Consider the following 25,718-nt stretch of genomic DNA (forward strand, 5'->3'; position numbering starts at 1 on the left):
CACAGGGGAAGAGGACCTTATTTTCACCCCTTCGCCAAAGCCTGTTTTCACCTTCTTGACCAGGCCAATTTTTACAATTCTGACCACTGTCACTTTATGACATCATAATTCTGGAACGCTTCAGTGGATCCCACTGATTCTGAGATTGTTTTCTCGTGACATATTGTACTTCATGATAGTGGTAAAACTTCTTTGATATGACTTGTGTTTATTTGTGAAAAAAATGGAAATTTGATGCACATTTATCAATTTTCAAACTTTTAATTTTTATGCCCTTAAATCAGAGAGTTATAGCAGACAAAATAGTTAATAAATAACATTTCCCACATGTCTACTTTACATCAGCACAATTTTTGAAACATAATTTTTTTGTTACTAAGTTATAAGGATTAAAAGTTGACCAGCGATTTCTAATTTTTACAACAAAATTTGCGAAACCATTTTTTTTAGGGACCACCTCTCATTTCAAGTGACTTTGAGGGGCCTATATGACAGAAAATCCCAAAAAGCGACACAATTCTAAAAACTGCACTTGGAAATGGGTAAAAATTGCACCAAAATTTCTCCCACAATTTCTTCTAAACGTGGCAATATCCCACATGTGGTTGTGCTGTACTACTTAGCCATACGGAGAGACTCGGGAGGTACCGAACGCTATTTGCCTCGTGGAATGCAGATTTTCCTAGAACAGTTTTGCAGATTCCATATAAAGAGTCCCTAAGTGATAGAAAAGCAGACTCTTCCCTCAAGTGACCCCATTTTGGAAATTATAACCCTTTGGGAATTTATCGTCCATGAAGTCCACTATGGCAAAGACAGCGACTGAAGGTGCGATCATAGATTGATGCACGTTGACGTTGGAGTTCCCCTTTAATCTCATTGGAAGCAGTTCTGCGCTCTTTGGTTACCATCCGTATTAGCTGTCTCTTCAATTTGTCATTGTTTTTTTCTCTTTTGGCCAGCCACATCCAGGGAGGTTGGCTACAGTTCAATAGACCTTAAATTTCGGAATATGTTTATCTGTGGTAGCAGGAACATCAAGCTGTTTGGAGATGGTCTTATAGCCTTTCCCTTTAACATGTTTGACTGTATTTTTCATTCTAATCTCTTGAGACAACTTTCTCCCTAGCTTTATTTGCTCCATGTTCAGTTTTGAACATGCAAGGATACCAAACACAGGGACTAATTTTCACCCTTTATATACATAGACTGACTGATTACACGGTTGTAGACACCTGTTATGCTAATTATAGGACACACTGAAGTTTAAAGGGAACCTGTCACCCCCAAAATCGATGGTGAGGTAAGCTCACCATCATCAGGGGCTTATCCACAGCATTCTGTAATGCTGTAGATAAACCACTGATGTTACCTGAAAGAGGAGAAAAAGAGGTTAGATTATACTCACCCAGGGGTGGTCCTGCTCCGATGGGTGTCTCAGGTCCGGAACAGCACCTCCCATCTTCATTCCATGACGTCCTCTTCTGGTCTTCACGCCGCAGCTCCGGCGCAGGCGTACTTTGTCTGCCCTGTTGAGGGCAGAGCAAAGTACCGCAGTGCACAGACGCCAGAAAGGTCAGAGAGGCCCGGCGCCTGCGCACTACAGTACTTTGCTCTGCCCTCAACAGGGCAGACAAAGTATGCCTGCGCCAAAGCTGCGGCGTGAAGACCAGAAGAGGACATCATGGAATGAAGATAGGAGGCACCGGAGCGGACCTGAGACACCCATTTGACCGGACCGCAGCGGGACCGCCCCTGGGGGAGTATAATCTAACCTCTTTTTCTCCTCTTTCAGGATACATCAGGGGCTTATCTCCAGTATTATAGAATGCTGTAGATAATCCCTGATGACGGTGAGCTTACCTCACCATCGATTTTGGGAGTGACAGGTTCCCTTTAACATGTACCTATAGTTAAATTGTTTTAAATCATTTACAGGGGAACCATGATTTTTGTCCAAACCATTTTCAATAGTGTGTTGTTTTTTTTATTTTCTGTTGAACCACAATTCGTATAAACACTTGTGATGCTACTTACAGGACACACTAATTTAACTTGTCTTTATGTCAAATTATTTTCAATATTTTCTAGGGATGCCATTATGTTTGTTTTTTATTTTTCTGTTGAACCACAATTCAAAATGAATGTCTGATTTTCATTAGTTGATATTGAGTAAATTTAAATTAAAAATTGCTTTTATCGGTTTCAAGTTTATTGAGTGACCATTGTGGGGTTTTCTTCCTTTTAGTAGAAAAATACCAACAATTTTTTCCATGTGCGATCGCAAAATTAGAATATCATCAAAAAGTTAATTTATTTCAGTTCTTCAATACAAAAAGTGAAACTCATATATTATATAGAGTCATTACAGCCAATGAAAACCCAAAAGTCATTATCTCAGTAAATTAGAAAAAATAACAAAAAAAACCTGCAAAGGCTTCCTAAGTCTGTTTCAGTAGGCTCAACAATCATGGGGAAGACTGCTGATTTGACAGATGTCTAGAAGGCAATCATTTACACACTCCACGAGGAAAGTAAATTTTGCATTTCATTTGGAAATCAAGGTCCCAGAGTCTGGAGGAAGAGTGGAGAGGCCACAATCCAAGCTGCTTGAGGTCTAGTGTGAAGTTTCCACAATCAGTGATGGTTTGGGGAGCCATGTCATCTGCTGGTGTAGGACCACTGTGTTTTATCAAGATCAAAGTCAGCGCAGCCGTCTACCAGTAACTTTTAGAGCACTTCACGCTTCCCTCTGCCGACAAGCTTTTTGGAGATGGAAATTTCATTGTCCAGCAGGACTTGGCACCTGTCCACACTGCCAAAAGTACCAATACTTGGTTTAAAAACAACAGTATCACTGCACTTGATTGGCCAGCAAACTCACCTGACCTTAACCCCATAGAGAATCTACAGGGTATTGTCAAGAGAAAGATAAGAGACACCAGACCCAACAATGCAGATGAGCTGAAGGCTGCTATCAAAGCAACCTGGGCTTCCATAACACCTCAGCAGTGCCACCGGCTGATAGCCTCTATGCCACGCCGCATTGATGCAGTAATTGATGCCAAAGGAGCCCGACCAAGTAATGAGTGCATTTACTAAACATTCATTTCAGTAGGCCAACATTTCGGATTTTAAAATCATTTTTCAAGCTGGTGTTATAAAGTATTCTAATTTACTGAGATAAAGACTTTTGGGTTTTCATTGGCTGTAAGCCATAATTATCAACATTAACAGAAACACTTGAAATAGATCACTCTGTTTGTAATGACTATATAATATACAAGCTTCACTTTTTATATTGAAGAATTGAAATAAATTAACTTTTTGATGATATGCTAATTTTGTGAGACTCACCTGTAGATATCCCAAGGGAGCATTTTGGTAGATTTTAGTCCACCCTGCCCTTTTATGTCTCCAATAGTGATGAGCGAATATACTCGTTGCTCGGTTTTCCCGAGCACGCTCGGGTGACCTCCGAGTATTTGTTATTGCTCGGAGATATAGTTTTCATCGCCTCAGTTGCATAATTTACGGCTTCCAGATACGCTGAATACATATGGGAATTTCCTAACAAACAGGCATTCCTCACATGTATTCAGCGTATCTGGAAGCCGTAAATTATGCAACTGAGGAGATGAAAACTATATCTCCAAGCAATAACAAATACTCGGAGGTCACCCAAGCGTGCTCGGGAAAAAACGAGCAACGAGTACACTCGCTCATCACCAGTCTCCAATGCTCTGATTCACTGACAGCAAGCAGAAGTCTTGAAAATAGTAAGGAATTAAAACACAAATATATTAGAAATGAGCTAAATATTTTATGTAACTAGTACTAAGATATATTAACATATAACTGGAAACTAAATTGAATAATTTCTAGAGATATGAAAATGGTAGTCTCATCGTCTGCAGGAGAACAGCTCCACTGGTTCCCGCTCGTAGACTTGCGCCTACCATAGAAACCTTCAAAAAGAACCTGAAGACTCATCTCTTCCGACAAGCCTACAGCCTGCAGTGATCCTCAACCTACTGAACAGCCGCACAGCCAGCTCTACCCTCTCCTAGTGTATCCTCACCCACCCCCTGCAGACTGTGAGCCCTCGCGGGCAGGGTCCTCCCTCCTTATGTACTCGTGTGCCTTGTTATCTGCTTATGTTTAATGTATTTGTCTATATTTGCCCCGTATTCACATGTAAAGCGCCATGGAATAAATGGCGCTATAAAAATGTATAATAATAATAATAATAATAATAATGATTGACAATTTGAAGAACCCGCACTGTGCACTCTGCAAGCTGCACTGAAGTTGGCTGGGACCATAACCTAACAGTGTGCCTCAGTGATCAGGTCAGTTTCAGAGCAGTGCTTACAAGCTCCATTGTAAAGAGAATGTAAGCACTGCACATATTCTATAACCTAGGCAATGAGCAGTAAATGTTACATTTATCTCCCCCCCTTGAGGCCAGAGAAGATTTTTAATAGCAAGTAAATCGCAAAGTTGCTTTTTTACAAGAATATTGTAAATTGCACCCATTTATGAACATGAAAATAACCCTTTAACCTTTGCCTTTTACATTTACATAGGTTTAGAATCAATTTAATTTTGACCGGTGTTAAATATTCCTTTCTTATGAAGTAGACGCTTTAACAAGAAGATGCTTGAATACATGGGTCTTTTTGTTGTGTGCTTTTATTAGCCATAATGACAGTATATGTTGGGTATGGACAGACAAAGAAACATGCTGATCACTACAGATTGTGAAACAAAAGGATTGGGAAGGTTACAGTGTTGGGGCCTCTGGGTCATTCATTAGAAGGTAGGAAACAATGCCTCTATTGGTATGATCTGAGCATTCTAGCTTTCTGGTTAATCATGTAACTCTGGTATCTGGACAAAGGAGAGTGCAAAGGGAAATCTGTCATCCCATGTTGTGATGGGACTTTCATCTTCTCCATGATGATGTGATGTTCTTCTCCATGACATAGCCTTTCTTTGTTCTGCAAAAACAGGCTCTCCTCCTGAGGGCCTCTGTACAGCCCGGCCAGATCTGCGTGCTAGAGGAAATCACTTATTGATTCTCAGAGAAATAATACCGACACCTCTTAGAATATATTGGTTGCCATGGCTACTTTAACATATTTATTATGGTCATTGTGTTGGGAATCCCTTGGATCATATGAAAATACAATTTTAATGAGTCTATTTTGAAGGAGTGAAAGGTAATTACGAACCATGGAAGATTGATAGAAGCTCTGCCACAGGACTCAGTCAATAAATAACCAATGCGTGTTTCTCAGGGACCCATTCAATGGTAATCACAGTCATTAGCTAATGTATTTTGCTTTTTATACAGTGTGAATTGTTTATTTTATTTGCATTATTATACAAAGCATTTATACTAACCTTATAAAATATTTGGTTCCAATTTAATTGGTAACAAAAAATTGGACATTATAGAGGAGTGGACTTGGCATAAATGAATAAAAGTCCTATTACTGACCTGACCCATATGGGTCTTTGATCACTGTGCTACAGAGTTGGTTTCATGATGACCATATCCATATAACCACTGCAGCCAATCACTGAGCCACTGATGGAATTTTTTGTTTCATTACAAATCATTGCAGTTTTCTAGGAATCACACAATTTGTAATGTTAAAGGCAACCTGTCAACTGATTCATGCTGCCCAAACTACGAAAAACATGAACCAGAGACCGGCTGCACGGCTGTAGCCAGGTATATTTTTCTTTGTTAACGCTCTACTGTTTCTGAGAAAACATTTGAAGGCAGTATGACATTTGAAGATCCTGGCAGGCTTTTCCCAGTCCTGCTCAAAGGGATTGACAGCTCGCTCTCTCTATGTATGTGGCGCCTTGCAAAGTCAGGCATCACAAATGCCTGTGAACTCTGATGGCTTGAGATGCCAGATCTTCAGCCATTTTTACACATACACGTAATTAGGGTAAGGGCTATTGTGCAGCCTGGTGGGTAACTGCCCCTACAGGAGAACTACTAAGCCCAGGAGAAGAAATCCTGTGCCCCTGGGATTGAGTGGTGCTGGAGAGCAAGCAGGTCAGCCAGTGCCTTTGATCTGGTCGCTGTCGAGACTACAGCAAAATCAGTACAGCCAAATGGGACATAGCGTCCTGCGCGGATCAATAAGGGCCCAACTGCCAGACGATGTCAGCTAGGGATCAGAGGAGAGATGTCTTGATCCTTCGATGTCAGCAGTGGGAAGAGAGCTGAGGTATTTTCCTGAAAGTCTGATGTGACGTGGATGTCAAGGTCCAGGCTGAGAGGAGAGGTTTTAGTGCACGTACACATTGCCAGAAAAGAGCTGGGCTCATCACACCATGAGGGTCTGTTGGCTCAGTGTGCTGAATAACTGGAGAGCTTTAATCATCATCATCATCATCAACTGCTCGAGTAAAAGTGATTTTTTTCCTGTTGCACCTGAGGACTGGCCATTGCTTATTGAGACGGGCCGATTGTACATCTCTTCCACAACTTTCCCCTTTTCATTCTGCTAAAGACAGCTTGCCGCCGGTGAGACCACGGTGACCGTTTGCCACCATCCTCCCCGGCCTGGTAAAGGTTCGACCCAGATATGTACACACAGAAGAAACCTATCAGTCAACTAGAGCAGTGCCGATAGAAGCTGGCTGGGGGCGGCGCTGGGCTAGTCCCTTTTCTCCCTATGGTACCAGGCTGGATCTTCAGACTATATATTTCTCGGAGAAGAATATACCTGGCGGCAATCATTCAGGCAGGCTTTCATTCATGCTGTCCAAGAACAAAAAATACAACTAAAAACCATAGATACTACAACATGTTTAGGGTATGTTCACATGTGTAGCAAAATTGAGGAAATGGTAAATACCGCGGCGGAATGGGTGAAAGAGAGAGAAGACCACTTGAGCAGTGGCATCAGAACAGCAGAGGAATCAATAAATCATCTTTGCTCATTTGACGACATTCTCTACTTTTTGTATTACGTCCTAGACAAGCAAGACAACCAATTCAATCTCATCTCTAGATTAATTTCTACGAATCTAATGAATCTATACAAGTAAAATGCTATTTTAACCTTCAATATGCAATAAGTAAATAAAAAATGTATTGGGTTCTTGTTTTTCACCCTTGTAATTAGCTTCCTGTTCACCATGTCTTGCTTCCAGGGCATCACATAACGCTTGGGGATAATTGGGTGTCTCCTGGAGAATTCAGATACATGTGACTGAGCAAATCTGCGGAAAAAATGGGGTAGTATTAATGAAACACATGGATCTGATAGTGTGCTTTACACCAACTTTTAGCTGGCAATAAATGGGCTCATTTGTTTCATTTACAAATTTCTTGCCGTAGTGGGCATACATAAAGAGCGAACATTGCAGCTACAGTCATGGCCAAAAGTATTCACACCCCTGCAATTCTGTCAGATAATACTCAGTTTCTTCCTGAAAATGATTGCAATCACAAATTCTTTGGTATTATTATTTTCATTTAATTTGTCTTAAGTGAAAAAAAAACACAAAAAGAATTTTCCTAAAGCCAAATTGGATATAATTCCACACCAAACATAAAAAAGGGGTTGGACAAAAATATTGGCACCGTTCGAAAAATTATGTGATGCTTCCCTAATTTGTGTAATTAACAGCGCCTGTAACTTACCTGTGGCATCTAACAGGTGTTGGCAATAACTAAATCACACTTGCAGCCAGTTGACATGGATTAAAGTTGACTCAACCTCTGTCCTGTGTCCTTGTGTGTACCACATTGTGCATGGAGAAAAGAAAGAAGACCAAAGAACTGTCTGAGGACTTGAGAAACCAAATTGTGAGGAAGCATGAGCAATCTCAAGGCTACAAGTCCATCTCCAAAGAACTGAATGTTCCTGTGTCTACCGTGCGCAGTGTCATCAAGAAGTTTAAAGCCCATGGCACTGTGGATGGAAAATAAAAATTGACAAGAGATTTCAGCACAAGATTGTGCGGATGTTGGATAAAGAACCTAGACTAACATCCAAACAAGTTCAAGCTGCCCTGCAGTCCGAGGGTACAACAGTGTCAACCCGTACTATCCATCGGCGTCTGAATGAAAAGGGACTGTATGGTAGGAGACCCAAGAAGACCCCACTTCTTACCCCGAGACATAAAAAAGCCTGGCTGGAGTTTGCCAAAACTAACCTGAAAAATCCTAAAACGTTTTGGAAGAATGTTCTCTGGTCAGATGAGACAAAAGTAGAGCTTTTTGGGCAAAGGCATCAACATAGAGTTTACAGGAGAAAAAAGAGGCATTCTAAGAAAAGAACACGGTCCCTACAGTCAAACATGGCGGAGGTTCCCTGATGTTTTGGGGTTGCTTTGCTGCCTCTGGCACTGGACTGCTTGACCGTGTGCATGGCATTATGAAGTCTGAAGACTACCAACAAATTTTGCAGCATAATGTAGGGCCTAGTGTGAGAAAGCTGGGTCTCCCTCAGAGGTCATGGGTCTTCCAGCAGGACAATGACCCAAAACACACTTAAAAAAGCACTAGAAAATGGTTGGAGAGAAAGCACTGGAGACTTCTAAGGTGGCCAGCAATTAGTCCAGACCTGAATCCCATAGAACACCTGTGGAGAGATCTAAAAATGGCAGTTTGGAGAAGGCACCCTTCAAATATCAGGGACCTGGAGCAGTTTGCCAAAAAAGAATGATCTAAAATTCCAGCAGAGCATTGTAAGAAACTCATTGATGGTTACCGGAAGCGGTTGGTTGCAGTTATTTTGGCTAAAGGTTGTGCAACCAAGTATTAGGCTGAGGGTGCCAATACTTTTGTCTGGCCCATTTTTGGAGTTTTGTGTGAAATGATCAATGTTTTGCTTTTTGCTTCATTCTCTTTTGTGTTTTTTCATTTAAGACAAATTAAATGAAGATAATAATACCAAATAATTTGTGATTGCAATCATTTTCAAGAAGAAACTGAGTATTATCTGACAGAATTGCCGGGGTGTCAATACTTTTGGCCATGACTGTATGTGTACAGTCTTTTCTGTTCATTATTGCGACATGTATATTTTGCAGCAGAGCAAATTAATTTCCATGATGGTTATGTTTGAGCAATCATTTGATAACAATTGTCCTTTTCAGTTTTTAGATAATTCAATAGTCATCATTGCATTTATGGTCAGCTTTAGGAGCCTTACATTGCTCATACCATCATTAGTCATCACACTCATTTCAATGACACATAATATTTTGCCTATTATACAGTACTGTGCCAAATTTAAGGCAGGTGTGGAAAAAATGCTGTGAAGTAAGAATGCTTTAAAAGAAATAGAAGTGTTTATTAATAAAGTACTAAGTCAATGAGCAAAAATCTACAATTAATATTTGGTGTGACCAATCTTTGCCTTTAAAGCAGCATCAATTATTCTAGGTAAACTTGCATTCAGTTTTTGAGCTTGTCAGGGAGTCTGTTACAAATATCGTGGAGAAAAATGACAGATCTTCTGTGGATATTTTCCCCGAAAATTAGCCCTAGCATGATTTTACAGGATTTTTAATGTATGCTTGAAATATAAGCACTACTCTAAAAGTAAGCCCTGCTTATAGTCAGTCTAGGTGTTTGGAGGGGATTACTAGTAAATTGGGCCCCAACTCTCTTAGGGGCCATCAGCATTTCTATTGTTGAGGTTAAGGCAGCTTAAAGACCTTTGGTGACATTATGGACATGTGACCATAATGTCACCAAAGGTCTTTTATCTGCAGGAGTCTATAAGAACTGAAGAGGAGACAGGCTGGCATGTACCGTAAGTGCAGTGTGTGTATATACAGTTGTGTTAAAAAGTGTTTGCCCCTTTCCTAATTTCATATTTTTACCATGTTACCATTACATCTGACGTAGAAGTAACACAGCATTTCAGAAAAGGAACATCATACAAACAGCAAAGCATGGTCATGATAAAGTGATGGTCTGGGGCTGTTTTGCTGCTTCAGGACCTGGAAGACTTGCTGTGGTAAATCAAACCATGAATTCTGCTGTCTACCAAAAAATTCTGAAGGATTAAGAAAAACAAAATTGAGACGTTGGCTGACCTTAATTCGATTGAGATGCTATGGCATGACCTTAAAAAGGTGGTTCAAGCTCAGAAACCCTCCAATGTGGCTGAATTACAACAATTCTACAAAGATGAGTGGGCCAAAATTCCTACAAAGTTTTGTAAAAGACTCATTGCCAGTTATCACAAACTCTTGATTGCAGTTGTTGCTGCTAAGGGTGGTCCAACCGGTTATTAAGTTTAGGTGGCAATCACTTTTTCACACAGGGCTCTGTAGGTTTGCATTTCTTTGTACTTTAATAATAAAGACCTTTATTTAAAAACTGCATTTTGTGTTTAGTGATGGGCGAACTTCTGGATGTTCGGGTCCCGTGGATTAAGGTCGAACATTTAAAAAAAAGTTTGGTTTGGGTACCGTAATAGTACTCGAACTCGGACCCCATTTGGATGAATGAGGGGCCTGAACATCCATTGCTTGCCACACTGTCATCTGCATGACAGCACGGCAAACACTGGCTTTGACTGGCGGTAAAATTATTACCAGCGTTCAGAGAGCTGCGGTACCCACGCTATCAAATAACAGCATGAGCCAGCAGCCTGTTATGTTTGCTAATGACAGGTGTTATGAAGGCAATCCAGAAACACAGTGTGCTTAGAGATCAGAGCGCACACAGTGATCTGACAAATACCCAAAAATACAAGAACGAGCTCTGAGATGTGGAAACTCTGTAGACTGCACACCTGATCCTATCCTAAACACAACTAAAAGCGGCTGTGGATTGCGCCTAACAACTACCTAGGCAACTCGGCACAGCCTAAGAAACTAGCTAGCCTGAAGATAGAAAAATAGGCCTGACTTGCCCCAGAGAAATTCCCCAAAGGAAAAGGCAGCCCCCCACATATAATGACTGTGAGTAAGATGAAAAGACAAAACGTAGGGATGAAATAGATTCAGCAAAGTGGGGCCCGATATTCTAGGACAGAGCGAGGACAGTAAAGCGAACTTTGCAGTCTGCAAAAAACCCTAAAGCAAAACCACGCAAAGGGGGCAAAAAAAAACCACCGTGCCGAACTAACGGCACGGCGGTACACCCTTTGCGTCTCAGAGCTTCCAGCAAAACAAAAGACAAGCTGGACAGAAAAAAAAGCAACAAAAAGCAAAAAGCACTTAGCTATACAGAGCAGCAGGTCACAGGAACAATCAGGAGAAGCTCAGATCCAACACTGAAACATTGACAAGGAGCAAGGATAGCAGCATCAGGCGGAGTTAAGTAATGAAGCAGTTAACGAGCTCACCAAAACACCTGAGGGAGGAAGCTCAGAAGCTGCAGTACCACTTGTGACCACAGTGGTGAATTCAGCCACAGAATTCACAACAGTACCCCCCCCTTGAGGAGGGGTCACCGAACCCTCACCAGAGCCCCCAAGCCGACCAGGATGAGCCGCATGAAAGGCACGAACAAGATCGGAAGCATGAACATCAGAGGCAAAAACCCAGGAATTATCTTCCTGAGCATAACCCTTCCATTTAACCAGATACTGGAGTTTCCGTCTAGAAACACGAGAATCCAAAATCTTCTCCACAATATACTCCAATTCCCCCTCCACCAAAACCGGGGCAGGAGGCTCAACAGATGGAACCATAGGTGCCACGTATCTCCGCAACAACGACCTATGGAATACATTATGTATGGAAAAGGAGTCTGGGAGGGTCAAACGAAAAGACACAGGATTGAGAACCTCAGAAATCCTATACGGACCAATAAAACGAGGTTTAAATTTAGGAGAGGAAACCTTCATAGGAATATGACGAGAAGATAACCAAACCAGATCCCCAACACAAAGTCGGGGACCCACACGGCGTCTGCGATTAGCGAAAAGTTGAGCTTTCTCCTGGGACAAGATCAAATTGTCCACTACCTGAGTCCAGATCTGCTGCAACCTATCCACCACAGAATCCACACCAGGACAGTCCGAAGACTCAACCTGTCCTGAAGAGAAACGAGGATGGAACCCAGAATTGCAAAAAAATGGAGAAACCAAGGTAGCCGAGCTGGCCCGATTATTAAGGGCGAACTCAGCCAACGGCAAAAAGGACACCCAATCATCCTGGTCTGCAGAAACAAAACATCTCAGATATGTTTCCAAGGTCTGATTGGTTTGTTCGGTCTGGCCATTAGTCTGAGGATGGAAAGCCGAGGAAAAGGATAGGTCAATGCCCATCCTACCACAAAAGGCTCGCCAAAACCTTGAAACAAACTGGGAACCTCTGTCAGAAACAATATTCTCAGGAATGCCATGCAACCGAACCACATGCTGAAAGAACAAAGGTACCAAATCAGAGGAGGAAGGCAATTTAGCCAAGGGCACCAGATGGACCATTTTAGAAAAGCGATCACAGACCACCCAAATGACTGACATCTTTTGAGAAACGGGAAGGTCAGAAATGAAATCCATCGAAATATGTGTCCAAGGCCTCTTTGGGACCGGCAAGGGCAAAAGCAACCCACTGGCACGAGAACAGCAGGGCTTAGCCCTAGCACAAATCCCACAGGACTGCACAAAAGTACGTACATCCCGTGACAGAGATGGCCACCAGAAGGATCTAGCCACTAACTCTCTGGTACCAAAGATTCCAGGATGACCAGCCAACACCGAACAATGAAGTTCAGAGATAAGTTTATTAGTCCACCTATCAGGGACGAACAGTTTCTCTGCTGGACAACGATCAGGTTTATTCGCCTGAAATTTTTGCAGCACCCGCCGCAAATCAGGGGAGATGGCAGACACAATGACTCCTTCCTTGAGGATACCCGCTGGCTCAGATAAACCCGGAGAGTCGGGCACAAAACTCCTAGACAGAGCATCCGCCTTCACATTTTTAGAGCCCGGAAGGTACGAAATCACAAAGTCGAAGCGGGCAAAAAATAACGACCAACGGGCCTGTCTAGGATTCAAGCGCTTGGCAGACTCGAGATAAGTCAAGTTCTTATGATCAGTCAATACCACCACGCGATGCTTAGCTCCTTCAAGCCAATGACGCCACTCCTCGAATGCCCACTTCATGGCCAGCAACTCTCGATTGCCCACATCATAATTACGCTCAGCGGGCGAAAACTTCCTGGAAAAGAAAGCACATGGTTTCATCACTGAGCAATCAGAACCTCTCTGTGACAAAACCGCCCCTGCTCCAATCTCAGAAGCATCAACCTCGACCTGGAACGGAAGAGAAACATCTGGCTGACACAACACAGGGGCAGAACAAAAACGACGCTTCAACTCCTGAAAAGCTTCCACAGCAGCAGAAGACCAATTAACCAAATCAGCACCCTTCTTGGTCAAATCGGTCAATGGTTTGGCAATGCTAGAAAAATTACAGATGAAGCGACGATAAAAATTAGCAAAGCCCAGGAACTTTTGCAGACTTTTCAGAGATGTCGGCTGAATCCAATCCTGGATGGCTTGGACCTTAACTGGATCCATCTCAATAGTAGAAGGGGTAAAGATGAACCCCAAAAATGAAACTTTCTGCACACCGAAGAGACACTTTGATCCCTTCACAAACAAAGAGTTAGCACGCAGGACCTGAAAAACCATTCTGACCTGCTTCACATGAGACTCCCAATCATCTGAGAAGATCAAAATGTCATCCAAGTAAACAATCAGGAATTTATCCAGATACTCACGGAAGATGTCATGCATAAAAGACTGAAACACAGATGGAGCATTGGCAAGTCCGAACGGCATCACTAGATACTCAAAATGACCCTCGGGCGTATTGAATGCAGTTTTCCATTCATCTCCTTGCCTGATTCTCACCAGATTATACGCACCACGAAGATCTATCGTAGTGAACCAACTAGCCCCCTTAATCCGAGCAAACAAGTCAGATAAAAATGGCAAGGGATACTGAAATTTAACAGTGATCTTATTAAGAAGGCGGTAATCAATACACGGTCTCAGCGAACCATCCTTCTTGGCTACAAAGAAGAACCCTGCTCCCAGTGGTGATGGCGATGGGCGAATATGTCCCTTCTCAAGGGATTCCTTCACATAACTGCGCATAGCGGCGTGTTCGGGCACGGATAAATTAAATAATCGACCTTTAGGGAATTTACTACCAGGAATCAAATTGATAGCACAATCACAATCCCTATGCGGAGGTAGAGCATCGGACTTGGGCTCTTCAAATACATCCTGATAATCAGACAAGAACTCTGGGACCTCAGAAGGGGTGGATGACGAAATCGACAAAAATGGAACATCACCATGTACCCCCTGACAACCCCAGCTGGATACCGACATGGAATTCCAATCCAATACTGGATGATGGGTTTGTAGCCATGGCAACCCCAACACGACCACATCATGCAGATTATGCAACACCAGAAAGCAAATAACTTCCTGATGTGCAGGAGCCATGCACATGGTCAGCTGGGCCCAGTATTGAGGTTTATTCTTGGCCAAAGGTGTAGCATCAATTCCTCTCAATGGAATAGGACACCGCAAAGGCTCCAAGAAAAACCCACAACGTTTAGCATAATCCAAATCCATCAGATTCAGGGCAGCGCCCGAATCCACAAACGCCATGACAGAAAACGACGACAAAGAGCATATCAAGGTAATGGACAGAAGGAATTTGGACTGTACAGTACCAATGACGGCAGACCTAGCGGACCGCTTAGTGCGCTTAGGACAATCAGTAATAGCATGAGTGGAATCACCACAGTAGAAACACAGACCATTCAGACGTCTGTATTCCTGCCGTTCAACTCTAGTCATAGTCCTATCGCACTGCATAGGCTCAGGTTTAACCTCAGGCAGTACCGCCAAATGGTGCACAGATTTACGCTCGCGCAAGCGTCGACCGATCTGAATGGCCAAAGACAAAGACTCATTCAAACCAGCAGGCATAGGAAATCCCACCATGACATCCTTAAGAGCCTCAGAGACCCTTTCTGAACAAAGCTGCCAGCGCAGATTCATTCCACTGAGTGAGTACTGACCATTTCCTAAATTTCTGACAATATACTTCTATATCATCCTGACCCTGGCACAAAGCCAGCAAATTTTTCTCAGCCTGATCCACTGAATTAGGCTCATCGTACAGCAATCCGAGCGCCAGGAAAAACGCATCGACACTACTCAATGCAGGGTCTCCTGGCGCAAGAGAAAATGCCCAGTCTTGAGGGTCGCCGCGCAAAAAAGAAATAATAATCAAAACCTGTTGAATAGGATTACCAGAAGAATGAGGTTTCAAGGCCAGAAATAGCTTACAATTATTTTTGAAACTTAGAAACTTAGTTCTATCTCCAAAAAACAAATCAGGAATAGGAATTCTTGGTTCTAACATAGATTTCTGATCAATAGTATCTTGAATTTTTTGTACATTTATAACGAGATTATCCATTGAAGAGCACAGACCCTGAATATCCATGTCCACACCTGTGTCCAGGATCACCCAAATGTCTAGGGGGAAAAAAAAAAATGAACACAGAGCAGAAAAAAAAAAAAAAAAATGATGTCAGAACTTTTTCTTTCTCTCTATTGAGAATCATAAGTTGGCTCCTTGTACTGTTATGTTTGCTAATGACAGGTGTTATGAAGGCAATCCAGAAACACAGTGTGCTTAGAGATCAGAGCGCACACAGTGATCTGACAAATACCCAAAAATACAAGAACGAGCTCTGAGACGTGGAAACTCTGTAGACTGCACACCTGATCCTATCCTAAACACAACTAAAAGCGGCTGTGGATTGCGCCTAACAACTACCTAGGCAACTCGGCACAGCCTAAGAAACTAGCTAGCCTGAAGATAGAAAAATAGGCCTGACTTGCCCCAGAGAAATTCCCCAAAGGAAAAGGCAGCCCCCCACATATAATGACTGTGAGTAAGATGAAAAGACAAAACGTAGGGATGAAATAGATTCAGCAAAGTGGGGCCCGATATTCTAGGACAGAGCGAGGACAGTAAAGCGAACTTTGCAGTCTACAAAAAACCCTAAAGCAAAACCACGCAAAGGGGGCAAAAAAAACCCACCGTGCCGAACTAACGGCACGGCGGTACACCCTTTGCGTCTCAGAGCTTCCAGCAAAACAAAAGACAAGCTGGACAGAAAAAAAAGCAACAAAAAGCAAAAAGCACTTAGCTATACAGAGCAGCAGGTCACAGGAACAATCAGGAGAAGCTCAGATCCAACACTGAAACATTGACAAGGAGCAAGGATAGCAGCATCAGGCGGAGTTAAGTAATGAAGCAGTTAACGAGCTCACCAAAACACCTGAGGGAGGAAGCTCAGAAGCTGCAGTACCACTTGTGACCACAGGAGTGAATTCAGCCACAGAATTCACAACAGCAGCCATGACCAGTGGTAAAATGTTTACCTCTAGTCACAGCGGCGTCAGCTGATAAGAGAGTACTACTCCCATCAGCCTATGCCTGCTGCCACTAATAACAGCGAGAGCAGGCGCTGACTGATGGTAGTATTCATCAACTGGCGCCTGCGCTATAAATACATTTTGAAAAAAAAGTTCTGCTTTGAACTCACTGAGCTTAGCTCTGCACAGTGAGACTTTTTCTCATGGTGCTGGTGGTGATCTCACTGAGGTCACCACAGTTCATTGGTCCAGCTCACACTGAATTGAGCTGGGAACGCAGCCTCAGTTACATGTGGCAACCTCGATGTCATCACTACTAGTCACTGACGCTGCGCTTGCAGCAGCTTATTCTTGTCACCGTTCAGAATGAAAAGCAATTATTGCAGACATTGATTACGGTATGGGACAGTATGTCAGACAGGTGAGGGATATTCTTGTTTTTTATTTTTGTTTTTTTACAGGCGACCAGGGCTTCAATGGAATGGGCATAATGTGAGTATAACTGTGCTTGTTATTTTTAAATAAATTTGTATAACGGTGTGTATTTTTATTTTCAATAAAGGAGTTTATTCTGGGTGTTTTTGTTGACAATGTGACTATGGGGTTAGTAATGGAGAGGTGTCTTATAAATTCCTCTCCATTACAAACTGACGGGCTTCATGTCACCTGAAAATACAAAGGTGACATCAACCCCACAAATATGAACCCTACTTGCAACCGCCACACGACAAGTTAGAAGAGCCAGGCAAACACCAGAATTGGCGAATCTAATAAATAGGCTTTTTCTGGGGAGACTGCAGGCTGCTATTTTTAGGCTGGGAAGAGCCAATTACCAGCCTGAGAATACCAGCCCCCAGCTGTCTGCTTTAGCTTGGCTGGTTGTTAAAAATGGGAGGGACTCCCAGCCGTTTTTTAAATTATTTATTTAAATAATTTAAAAAAACACAGTGGTGACCGTGACCACGTTGAATACTCACATCAGCCACCGCCTTCTCTTGCTGTTATTAGCGGCATCAGGTGTAGGCTGATGTGAGTAGTACTCAACTGATGCCTCTGTAATCAAAGGTAAACTTTCTTTTTACTGCCAGTTACAGCAGCTGGCTGTCAGATGAACTGCAGCTCTCTAACCGGCGGTAATGATCTTACCGCTGATCAAATCCGCAGGTGTTTCTCGCGTTGTCATGCAGATGACAGTGTGGGAAACACCCGATGTTCGGGGTGCCGAACCCGAACAATAACATGAACTTCCTCTAGAAGTCAGTGTTTGGGGTCCGTGCCCGCACAGTAGGTGTTCGTTATGGACCCTGCACTTTTCTGTTCAGGTTCGCCCATCACTACTTGTGTTATCTTTGTCTAATATTTAATCCATTCATGACCTTGGGATTTTCCATTTTTCCGGGTTCGTTTTTAGCTCCCCTCCTTCCCAGAGCCATAACTTTTTTATTTTTCCGTCAATATGGCCATGAGAGGGCTTATTTTTTGCGGGACAAGTTGTACCTTTGAAGGACATCATTGGTTTTACCATGTCGTGAAAATGGGAAAAAAAACTCCAAGTGCAGTGAAATTGCAAAAAAACTGCAATCCCATGTGTGTTTTTTGTTTGGCTTTTTTGCTAGGTTCACTAAATGGTAAAATTGACCCGCCATTATGATTCTCCGGGTCATTATGAGTTCATAGACACGAAAAATGTCTAGGTAATTTTTTTATCTAAGTGGTGAAAAAAAATTCCAAACTTTGCTAAAAAAATAAATAAATTGCGCCATTTTCCGATACCGGAGCCCACATCAAAGCAGGGGATCGGACCTCGGACGTACTATCCCGTCCGAGGTCAGAAAGGGGTTAAATTTGTTTGGTGATCTGAAACATTTAACTCTCTGTCAGGAATAATGCCTTCACCAAAGAGTTCAGGTACAATGTGGCTGTCAGCTGCAGGCTAGAAAAATGCCTATAATATCTACCGTAATTTTCTCAATTTCAGTGCTCTAAGTCTAAAAGTGATCAGTGACAAAATAAGTCCTATGCTATTTGTGAAAAAAGCCAAAAAATCTGACACATTGGAAATATTTGCAGGTCGCAATACGATACCATTGCGAATCATTAGTTATGATGAGACTATGTGGAACTGTGATCTTAAAGGGAATCTGTCAGCAGGTTTTTGCTACCTCATCTGAGAGAGCATAATGTAGGAAAAAAGACCCTGATTTCAACAATGCATCACTTAGTTTACTAGGTACAGCAATTGTGACAGAAACAGAGTTTTTAGATGTAGCAGAACTCAAAAGCTTACCCCTCCCACTCCACAGCGTTCTATGTACTTACCTATTGATGATGAGCTGCTTATTAGAGGAGGGGGTGTGACCCTCCTGACCAGGAGGCACATGAGCTGTAGTCCAGTCAGTGATATTCTGTTAATCATTCATTGTACTGAAACCTCAGCACACAACCTAATAAGTGACACATCCCTGATATCTGTGCCTCAGACCCTACCTCATGCTGTCCTCAGAAATCTGCTGACAGATTCCCTTTAAGATTGCACTGCACATGTTGCAGTGTAGCCCTAACCATCTTAGAACACTAAATAATAACAAAATAAGTCATTAATAGAAACTCTGACACTCTGGTTTTGAAGTTTCCAGATCTTCCATCAATCTCCAGTTTCTGCTGCAGCAGTGACATTCTGACTCAGACATGTGACTCCTGCAGGCAATCACTGGCTATGGTGGGTGACTGCTGTAGGCATGACTAAATCATATAAATATAGGACAAGGCCAGCAATCCTCCAGAATTTAATTAATGCACTGATACACACATGCCATGAACAATATACAAACTATATACTAAAAAATGCATCATCACACTATCAATCTACTATATAATTGTCTAAGGGTCACTTCCGTCTTTCTGTCTGTCCTTCTGTCTGTCCTTCTTTCTGTCACAGATATTCATTGGTCGCGTCCTCTGTCTGTCATGGAATCCAAGTCGCTGATTGGTCTCGCCAGCTGCCTGTCATGGCTGATGCGACCAATCAGTGACGGCCGCAGTCCGATTAGTCCCTCCCTACTCCCCTGCAGTCAGTGCTCACAAAGGGTTAATGCCAGCGGTAACGGACTGCATTATGCCACGGGTAACGCACTCAGTTACCGCCGCTATTAACCCTGTGTGACCAAGTTTTTACTATTGATACTGCCTATGCAGCGTCAATAGTTAAAAGATCTAATGTTAAAAATAATGAAAAAAATAAAAAATCATTATATACTCACCTTCCGCCGCCTTTCCCACTCCTCGTGACGCTCCGGTAACCGCTCCATGCAAGCGGCAGGTTCCGGTGGCAAGGATGGTATGCGACGAGGACCTGCCATGACATCACATTCATGTGACCGCGACCTCATCACAGGTCCTGCGCGCCTGTGCGCCTGCGCGAGAAGGACCTGCCATGACGTCATGGTCATGTGACCGCGACATCACGGGTCCTGCGCTACCAACCCTGGGACCGGAAGCTGCCGAGTGCACGGCACACAGGCGACATGACTACAAGGGCTCCCTCGGAAGGTGAGTATATGTTTATTTTTTAACCTGTGACATAAGTGGCTGGGCAATATACTACGTGACTGGCCAATATACTACATAGCTGGGCAATATACTACGTGGCTGGGCACTATACTACGTGGCTCTGTGCTGTATACTACGTCGCTGGGCAATATACTACGTCACTCGGCAATATACTACGTGGCTCTGTGCTGTATACTATGTCACTGGGCAATATACTGCGTAACTGGGCAATATACTACGTCACTGGGCAATATACTACATGACTGGGCAATATACTACGTGGCTGGGCAATATACTATGTCACTGGGCAATATACTGCGTAACTGGGCAATATACTACGTCACTGGGCAATATACTACATGACTGGGCAATATACTACGTGGCTGGGCAATATACTACGTCACTGGGCAATATACTACGTGACTGGGCAATATACTACGTGGCTGGGCAATATACTACGTGGCTGGGCAATATACTACGTCACTGGGCAATATACTACGTGACTGGGCAATATACTACGTGGCTGGGCAATATACTACGTCACTGGACAATATACTACGTGACTCTGTGCTGTATACTTCGTCGCTGTGCAATATACTATGTGGCTCTGTGCTGTATACTACGTCACTGGGCAATATACTACGTGACTGGGCAACATACTATGTGGCTGGGCAATATACTACGTCACTGGGCAATATACTACGTGGCTGGGCAATATACTACGTCACTGGACAATATACTACGTGACTGGGCAATATACTACGTGGCTGGGCAATATACTACGTCACTGGGCAATATACTACGTGACTGGGCAATATACTACGTGGCTAAGCAATATACGACGTGGCTGGGCAATATACTACGTGGCTAAGCAATATACGACGTGGCTGGGCAATATACTACGTGATTGGGCAATATACTAAGTGACTGGGCAATATAGTACGTGGCTGGGCAATATACTACGTGGCTGGGCAATATACTACGTGGCTGGGCATTATACTACGTAGCTGGGCAATATACTACGTGGTTGGGCAATATACTAAGTGACTGGGCAATATAGTACGTAGCTGGGCAATATACTTCGTGGACATGCATATTCTAGAATACCCGATGCGTTAGAATCAAGCCACCATCTAGTATATACATAAACTCCTTTATTGGTACACACGTAGAAATAAAAGGTATTATAAATATACCAGCCATCCAACCACGACAAGTTGACCTCACAGATCCCATCTCTTCCCCAGCACATGTGAAGCCTTTGTGCAAAGAGACCCATGAATCAGGAGGGCTAGGGTTTCTACATGAAATACCCTTTGTTGTGCTTGGATGGCTTATACATTGTTTGATCAAATGCTGTTAACAAAATATTTCACGTTTTTATGTATCAATAAGGAAATTCGTGTATTCATTGATTGCAGTGCACTGATGTATTTTGTTAGCAAATAAACAAATTGAAATATTGATGTCTCCAGGGAACCAGGAAGAGTTGGAACTGAAGTAGCAGAAAATCCTAGGTTATTTCTGTAGATTTTTACTGGCCGGATAATATCTTTAAAATTAAAATTTAGTACAAACATATTTGAACAGTTCCATAACATCAGAACAGATTAAATTTAGTTTGACGTGGTAACTATTATGAATATTTGTCTGATGTTTCATTATATATTAGTGTTCATCTATGTGAAATATACATTAATTTACTTTGTTCTTAAAAAAAGGATTTACAGTTAATTAATTAGAAAACAATAAAAATATACAGAAAAGAATATAAAAGGATAATAATCCAAGTCTTGCCTTTACCCTTTCATGTCAGTGATGGTAGATACAGAGACCATGGTGCCAGGATTCTGCTGGCATTCACTTGGTTCCTTTATGTCGCTCAGGTCTTGCGTTGGCCGCTTCTCATTGTTGATTGCAATGTTTTTATTTGGATTTCTATATTTTTGATGGTTTACACTATCACATCGGCTGCAAACCTCTGACATTGCCGGTATTCTGCGTGGCGGTGGTCTCTCCCGCCCTGTTCTCTTCTTACAGTATGATACTTGCTACAGTCTGACGCTTTGCTGAGAATTACAGTAATTTCTACGACGCTCCCCCTTTACTTTGTCTTTGAAGCTTCTTCCCTCTGCTTCTACCTTCGTTCTCGTTCCCTTTCTTCTCTCATCCGTCCCCTACATAGTTACCGTTGTTGTCATAAACAAGACTGCTCCGTGTGCATGTAGTCACCTGCACGGTGAGGCCTGTGTGTATCGGAGGTATAGGATTTCCACTCTTTCATCCGCACTCCAGCTCTTTGTGACTTTCTTATACAGCGATTGCACAATCATGTTCAATTAATAAACCCTGATTGAAAAAGAATCTGTCTCCATTTCTTAAAGAGAACCTGTCACACAGTATCACCACATAAAGTACGGCCACCACCATTACGGTCTCTTTTTACAGCATGCTGGAATGATGTAAAAAAATTCCCATTCCAGTCTGTAGATCCCAAAAATGGCTTTTATTAGGCTATGTGCGCACGTTGGGTGTTTGCTTGCAGAAATTTCTGCAAGGTTTTTGCATCTCTTGGCAGGAAAAATGATTGTGCAAAGACAAACAAAATTGTATGTGTACTGCACATTAGCCCTTGGTACTCACTCAGGAGCCCATATATTCCCAAAACCTTATTAACAGATGTTAAGGCCATTTAAGGTTCCTGAAGGTGTGAAAATGACCTCTGCAAAGTATATAGAGTTTCTGACTGACAACTTTCTTCCATGTTATAAAAAGCAGAAACGTGCCTTCAGGAGCAAAATCATCTTCATGCATGACAATGCACCATCTCATGCTGCAAAGAATACCTCTGAGTCATTGGCTGCTATGGGCATAAAAGGAGATAAACTCATGGTGTGGCCACAATCTTCCCCTGACCTCAACCCTATAGAAAACCTTTGGAGTGTCATCAAGCAAAAGATCTATGAGGGTGGGAGGCAGTTCACATCAAAACAGCAGCTCTGGGAGACTATTCTGACTTCATACAAAGAAATACAAACAGAAACTCTGCAAAAACTCACAAGTTCAATGGATGCAAGAATTGTGAAGGTGATATCAAAGAAGGGGTCCTATGTTAACATGTTAGTTGGCCTGGTAGGATGTTTTGGAGTTAAATTGCTTTTTAGTTCAGTGAATGTGACCTCCTAGTACTGCAAATTCCACAAATGAGCATTTTCAGTTCTTTAAAACATATCAAATGTTTACAAATGTTTATGTCTTTTTACATCAACTAAGGAACTTGCCCCTCAGACAATGAGGGGTCATCACAACAGAGACCCTAATCACAGGACAATAAAACAATCCTTATCTAAGAATTGGCCCAATATTTATGGACGTAACTGTTTATCACCCATGGTAATTCTGCTTCATGTCACCTGGCTAAGGGTGGTTTCACATTTGCGGTTTTTTTTTTGCGTTTTTGCGGTAAAAACGCAAAAAAAGCATGTGTTTTTTTCCCTATATTTAACATTAAAAACGCATGCGTTTTTTTGTATGCGTTTTGACGCTTTTTTGCAACACATGCGTTTTTTTTCTGCATGCGTTGTGTTGCAGAAATGCGTCAAAAAATGCATTGCTGTCTATGTAAACACATGCGTTTTTAACCACATGCGTTTGCATGCGTTAAAAACACATGCTTTTTAAAAAACAAAAAACACACTGATAAACCACCCCACACCATAAAATTGATAAAGGGATCCTACCCCTAACCCTATCCCTAACCCTACACCTAACCCTACACCTAACCCTACCCCTAACCCTACCCCTAACCCTAATCCCTTTAAGGGTAGGGTTAGGGTTAGGGGTAGGGTTAGGGGTAGGGTTTGGGGTAGGGGTAGGGTTAGGATCCCTTTAGGGTTAGGGTTAGGGTTAGGATCCCTTTAGGGTTAGGATCCCTACCCCTAACCCTACCCCTAACCCTAGCTCTTTCTGTTTATAGTGGGTTTTTTACTTTATTTTGATGATTGGCAGCTGTCACACATTTATCTGCATGCGTTTAAAAAACGCAAACGCATGAAAAAACGCATGTAAACACGTCAAAACGCCACGTTTTTTTCACCACATGCAAAAACGCATGCGTCAAAAAAACGCAGCATTTGCACGCGTTTACATGCGTTTTTTCACCATGCGTTTTTTTTAAAAACGCATGCGTTTTCAAACGCAAGTGTGAAACCAGCCTAATCCATGGTTTTTCCCTTTTTTTTTCTATACTATGTTGTGCATAAATATGCAATTCTCCAGAATTTGTTTTAGTCTTTGCCTGATGAAGAGACCTGAGTAGTCTCGAAAGCTTGCAATTTACCATCTTTTCAGTTAGCCATTAAAAGGTATCAACCACTGAGGACTCTTAATTCTAAATATTTTTCTATCTACTGGCTCACAGGATACCAAGATATATTTCTTTCCTGTATCAAATGTTTAGAAATTCTACTGTGCCTAATAATTTGGAACAGTGCATTTTGAGTTTTTATTCATTTTGGAGGTTATACTGTTATCATTGGGAGGTTTCTTCAATAAATTTCGATGTATACTCTAACGGGTGATGACTTTTATTAGACTGACTGTCATTTGCACTGATCATTTAGGGAAAATCCAAGAAAAATGTCATTTGCATAATAATTTGGAACATAGTGTACAGTTAGTGCCTATAAAAGCATAAAGCAATGTTCACCAATACAATGGTGAATCATCCACAATAATCATTGCATGCTTTTTCATAACGCAGTGATCAGGCTCATGAACCTTCAGGCATATCCTTTTAAAGGATCATTGTTCATTTCTAGCTGGTCACCAGCAGCATTTGAAAGACATATAAATGGTGTGCAGCAAAGAAACATTGAGAGGGGAGTCGACTATATCATCCACACATATCACTCTGTGCATAGTTGTGCCCCTATAAACTCAATTACCAATCCACAAGAAGAAATCCACAAGATGATAATATGTGCAAACTGTAAAGCGCTGCGGAATATGTTAGCGCTATATAAAAATAAAGATTATTATTTATTATATATTATTATAAGAAATCCACCATTTTATGACATTGTAGATAAAAGGAACGATCTCACCAGATAGGATCTAAGGCTGACCCCCTTATTTTTAGTGTCTCCGTTCTCCTGACGCGTTTTGTCCTCATTCATCAGTGGAGTCTTGGGAATAGCATGTGCCCATATCGCTGGATCAGGATGCCATTTGTGGAGCTGCTATATTGTTCATCCTTATAACATGCCAAATCTATCGCTTCCAGTTTCCGACCAGGTCATTTCCTAACACTGAACCGCAAAGCTGAGACAGTTCCGGTCCGTGGGCCGCAATGGAACGCAAGCATGCGCGTTCAGTTCAAAGGCCGTCCTTGCATGTACAATCATCAGAAAGCCAAACAGCTGGCTCCATTATAGGTACGACCATTCTCACTTTCAAAAATTACCCACATGCGCACAATTAAATCTGAAATCATTCATATGGGCATTATGAAAAGATACAAATACTCGCACAATTGTGAAAGACCATCATTCTATGTGCAGATTTCCAATCACGGCATTTGTTGTATAAGATATGCATAAGGGATTTTATCGGAACAGGACAACACTCAGAAAAAATGGCAAAGAATTACCTCATTTCCAAAATCATTAGCATAAATTTGATTAGTGAAGGAAAATGTAAATTAAAAATTAAAATACTCACATGTGCGGAGACGGGTTACTC

General features: G+C 42.1%; 1 protein-coding gene across 1 annotated transcript; it reads right to left on the bottom strand.

Annotated features, from left to right (window-relative positions):
• Positions 1-4,677: 4,677 nt before the first annotated feature.
• SPMIP10 (sperm microtubule inner protein 10) lies at positions 4,678-22,292 on the bottom strand. The gene is made up of 3 exons (XM_069753876.1): positions 21,780-22,292; positions 7,146-7,254; positions 4,678-5,060 (listed from the first exon to the last, which is right to left on the bottom strand). Exons 1-3 carry the CDS (start codon positions 21,962-21,964, stop codon positions 4,839-4,841), a joined length of 516 nt encoding a protein of 171 aa, XP_069609977.1. The 5' UTR covers positions 21,965-22,292; the 3' UTR covers positions 4,678-4,838.
• Between the last annotated feature and the right edge of the window lie 3,426 nt (positions 22,293-25,718).

The sequence above is a fragment of the Ranitomeya imitator genome, chromosome 1 (genome assembly GCF_032444005.1).
Source record: "Ranitomeya imitator isolate aRanImi1 chromosome 1, aRanImi1.pri, whole genome shotgun sequence".
NCBI lineage: Eukaryota > Metazoa > Chordata > Amphibia > Anura > Dendrobatidae > Ranitomeya > Ranitomeya imitator.

What these genes read in the sequence shown, in the direction of transcription:
- SPMIP10 (XM_069753876.1), bottom strand. Translation starts at nt 21,964, where the DNA reads ATGTCAGAGGTTTGCAGCCGATGTGATAGTGTAAACCATCAAAAATAT. An exon ending in ACCATCACTGACATGAAAGG is followed by an intron (nt 7,255 to 21,779) that starts GTAAAGGCAAGA and finishes TTTTTTCCGCAG; the next exon opens with ATTTGCTCAGTCACATGTAT. An exon ending in ACAGGAAGCTAATTACAAGG is followed by an intron (nt 5,061 to 7,145) that starts GTGAAAAACAAG and finishes GATTTCCTCTAG; the next exon opens with CACGCAGATCTGGCCGGGCT.